This window comes from Ornithodoros turicata, chromosome 1, assembly GCF_037126465.1.
Source record: "Ornithodoros turicata isolate Travis chromosome 1, ASM3712646v1, whole genome shotgun sequence".
Taxonomy (NCBI): Eukaryota; Metazoa; Arthropoda; class Arachnida; order Ixodida; family Argasidae; genus Ornithodoros; species Ornithodoros turicata.
In genome coordinates this window covers 166,722,679-166,726,075 of record NC_088201.1, presented here as the reverse complement: position 1 = coordinate 166,726,075, position 3,397 = coordinate 166,722,679, and the positions used below count along the sequence as shown (strand labels likewise).

Sequence of the window (3,397 nt, the reverse complement as noted above, 5' to 3'; positions counted from 1 at the left end):
CTGAATGTGATATTTGAGGAACATTGCTGGCCGCTCCGAAATACAAAACAAAAACAGCTCATTGGCGTTAGATACACCTCACTACATGCAAGGGGCTGCATCTCTTTTTACAATACCCAAGGTTATCTGCTTCTGTCTCACAACAGTTTACCTGCGAATGACAAAAGCTGGCAAACGAACACAACTATTTTCACAGACGCGCCATCAATCGAGCTCTGTTACGGCGGTAGCGACCGTGACAAGCTAAAAATATGGCTTAAACAGAAGCGACTCACCTTTGCAAATACGTCCTAGGTTTCACGCACTCCTTTCCTTTGCAAATGAGTGCAGGAGCAGCAAGTAGTTGTAGAAAAAGTACACAGAATTTCAAAGGAGGCACAATAATAGCAAGCGGGTTAGCACATGTGCCGCGCGTCTTTCGTTTCCGGCGCCAGATACCAGACATCCCAGATACCACGACTGCGAATGCGCGATACGCGAGGCGCGAAGTTCGTCTGCTACGGTGTCGTCTGCTTCAAACAACTTCCAGCCGGGATTCAATGCGTTGGAGGAATAGTATAAGACGGAACTTTATAACGAGTGCCTATATTGCGACGTTATGTGCGCAGAGTTTGTCAGCTATGGCTCAGTCAACCCGTATCGTTGTCATAGATGCTCATTTTTTTCGAAAACTCTTTCAAGGTTAGCCACTCATATAGGGATTCATGGTAGCGAGCCAGGCTTCAGCATCGTCTGTGAAGTTAGGCTGCAAAACGGCTCTATTTGCAAAAGCACGTACACGAATCCGAGGTCTTATCGAAGTCATTTATACCGCTGTCATGCTGACATAATGAGAGGCTCGAACGCGGAGTATGATTCGATGCCATCTCCTTTGCCAGGATATTCCAACGACGAGGTCATGGAAAGCTCGAATGCCGTCCCCTGTTATGACAGCCTATTTGATGAACACAGTATTGGTAGTTCAAGTGCCGATGAGAGCCAGGAAGAGATCACGATGGAAGCTTTCATTCTGGAAGCAAAGAAGTCCGTTTGCCACCTCTTTTTTCAAGTTTCTGATGTGCACAAGGTTCCCCGGTCAACGTCCGAGAAAATTTTCGACGGTTTTCAGTCTTTATTTGACCTCATTCTCAAGAACTTCTGCAAGCTTATCAGGCGCCAGCTTGAAAGTGAAGATGTGACTGAGAATGAAACACTGAACGCGCTGTTAGGTCATGACTTTGTTGATGACATCTTTGCAGAAGCGAGAACAAGCTACCAGCGGGAGTTCTTTGCAAAAAGGCATTTTCCCTTTGTGGAGCCAGACACATACCAAATTGGACACGATTCATCATTTCAATATGTGCGCATTGGTCGTGTCTTGACTTGTCTTTTGCAGAAACCAGAAATGTCTCAGTATGTTTGTTATGACCGAACGAGCGCTTCTCCAGCTGTCACCACACTGAAAGATTTCCGAGACGGTTCCGTTTACAAACAGCAGCAGAGTAGTGTGCTTCATACTTCATCTGTACGCACACTCTTCGTTTTGCTGTACACGGATGAGTTGGAGGTTCTTAACCCTATCGGGCCAAGGCGTGGAGTTCACAAGCTTTTTGTTGTGTACTTCTCCCTGCTCAACCTCCACCCCAGGTTCAGGTCTCAGACACAGCACATGCATTTGGTGGTTCTTGCTAAATACAAAGACGTTCAAAGGCACGGCCTACATCAAGTTCTGAGACCCATGCTCGATGACCTCAAGATGTTGTGTCGCGACGGGATACAGTACTGCAAAGAGAGTGAGTTGTGTACAGCACGTGTCTTGGTACAAGCATTTTGTGGGGACAATCTTTCCTTGAATAAGCTAGGCGGCTTCTCTGCATCATTCGTTACTGGAAGAGTATGCCGTTTTTGTATAGCTCAGGCAAAGGACCTTCACTCACTCACTAGAGAGGAACTCTGTGTGCTTCGAACGAACTCCGTCCACAAGCAGCACATTTTGGCAATAACAGTGAACCCCGACAACAAGAAGCTGTACGGTGTCAACGAGAAATCACCGCTTATGGACTTGGAATACTTTGACGTGACGCTGCAGTTGCCACCTGACCTTATGCATGACTTGTTTGAGGGTTGCTTCGCATTTGTCATGCATCAGGTTTTGAAGGGATTGGTGCATGACGGTGTCCTTGTCGCGGGTGACCTTTCAAAGGTAGCCTCGTTTCCTTACGGATTCCACGATGGGCATAATAAACCAGATGGACTGAGCAGCGCTTTTCTTTCGGACTATCATTCCTTAAGGGGCACAGCGTCGCAGAAGTGGTGTCTTTTCCGCCTCCTGCCTTTAATTTTTGGCTCGAGTATACCAGAGGACAATGAACACTGGAAAGTCTATCTAAGTTTCCGTGGCATAGTCGACATATTGCTTGCAGAAGAAATGCCAACCGAATCCATAGCGTACCTGCAAGTGGAGATCCAAGATTTTCTAAAGTCCTTCACAGATCTCTACCCGTCTGCAAGGATTCTCCCGAAAATGCACCATCTCATCCATTACCCGCGGATAATGGCAGCGTTGGGCCCTCTCAAGATGTATTGGTGCATGAGATTTGAAGGGAAGCACCAATATTTCAAAAATGTTGCTACGAAATTGAAGAACTTCAAAAATATCTGCAAAAGCCTGGCGACTCGTCACCAGCTCATGCAATGCTATTACTTATATGGACCTTTCCAGGGCTCTCGCCTTGAAACCTCAAAAGCAAAAGTTGTGACTACCTCTTCTGTGCGCTCGTGCATTCAGGAAGTTTCCGGTGAAGATAACATTTTAGAGGTGACACGTGCCACCATTGGAGGTACTACCTACAGAACCAGCGATGTTTTGGTGGCAAAGAAGGGAGACATGCCAGAATTTTCGCTAATTTGTGGACTGTACGTTATAGCAGGAAAACTTCACATCCTCCTAAATGACCTTAACGTAGAAGAATTCTGCAGACACAGATGTGCGTACAAAGTGTCTCCAAGCGGAGTCTTCAGAGTCAGTTTCCCGGGACAAGAGGCGTCATATCATATGCTCGACTTATACTTTGGCAGTGAAGTGACACCAATGTGGGACCTGGCAGGAGAACAATAACCAAATCTACGACTGTTCTACGAGTATCGCGATTGCCAATGTAACTGAATGTCTAATGGAACATTATTTAACAAGCAGCTCATTATGCAATGAAATCTAATAGTGGCCACAGAATGAATTAAGAGAATGACAAGCCCAAATATCCCTTCAAACTCATCTTGTCTTAAAAATTTCATGCAATATGCCTTCTTTGCCCAGAATTGTGGTGCGTAATTTCCAACGTAATACTCTTACGTAGTGACTCCCAGTACCAATTAATGAGCTGACGCAAACTTGAGCCCACTTGAATCCACACTGTGC

At 45.9% G+C, this 3,397-nt stretch overlaps 1 protein-coding gene across 1 annotated transcript; it reads left to right on the top strand.

Annotated features, from left to right (window-relative positions):
- Positions 1–829: 829 nt before the first annotated feature.
- On the top strand, positions 830–3,097 carry LOC135389090 (uncharacterized). The gene has a single exon (XM_064619058.1). The coding sequence runs from the start codon at positions 830–832 to the stop codon at positions 3,095–3,097; it is 2,268 nt and encodes a 755-aa protein (XP_064475128.1).
- Positions 3,098–3,397: the final 300 nt, after the last annotated feature.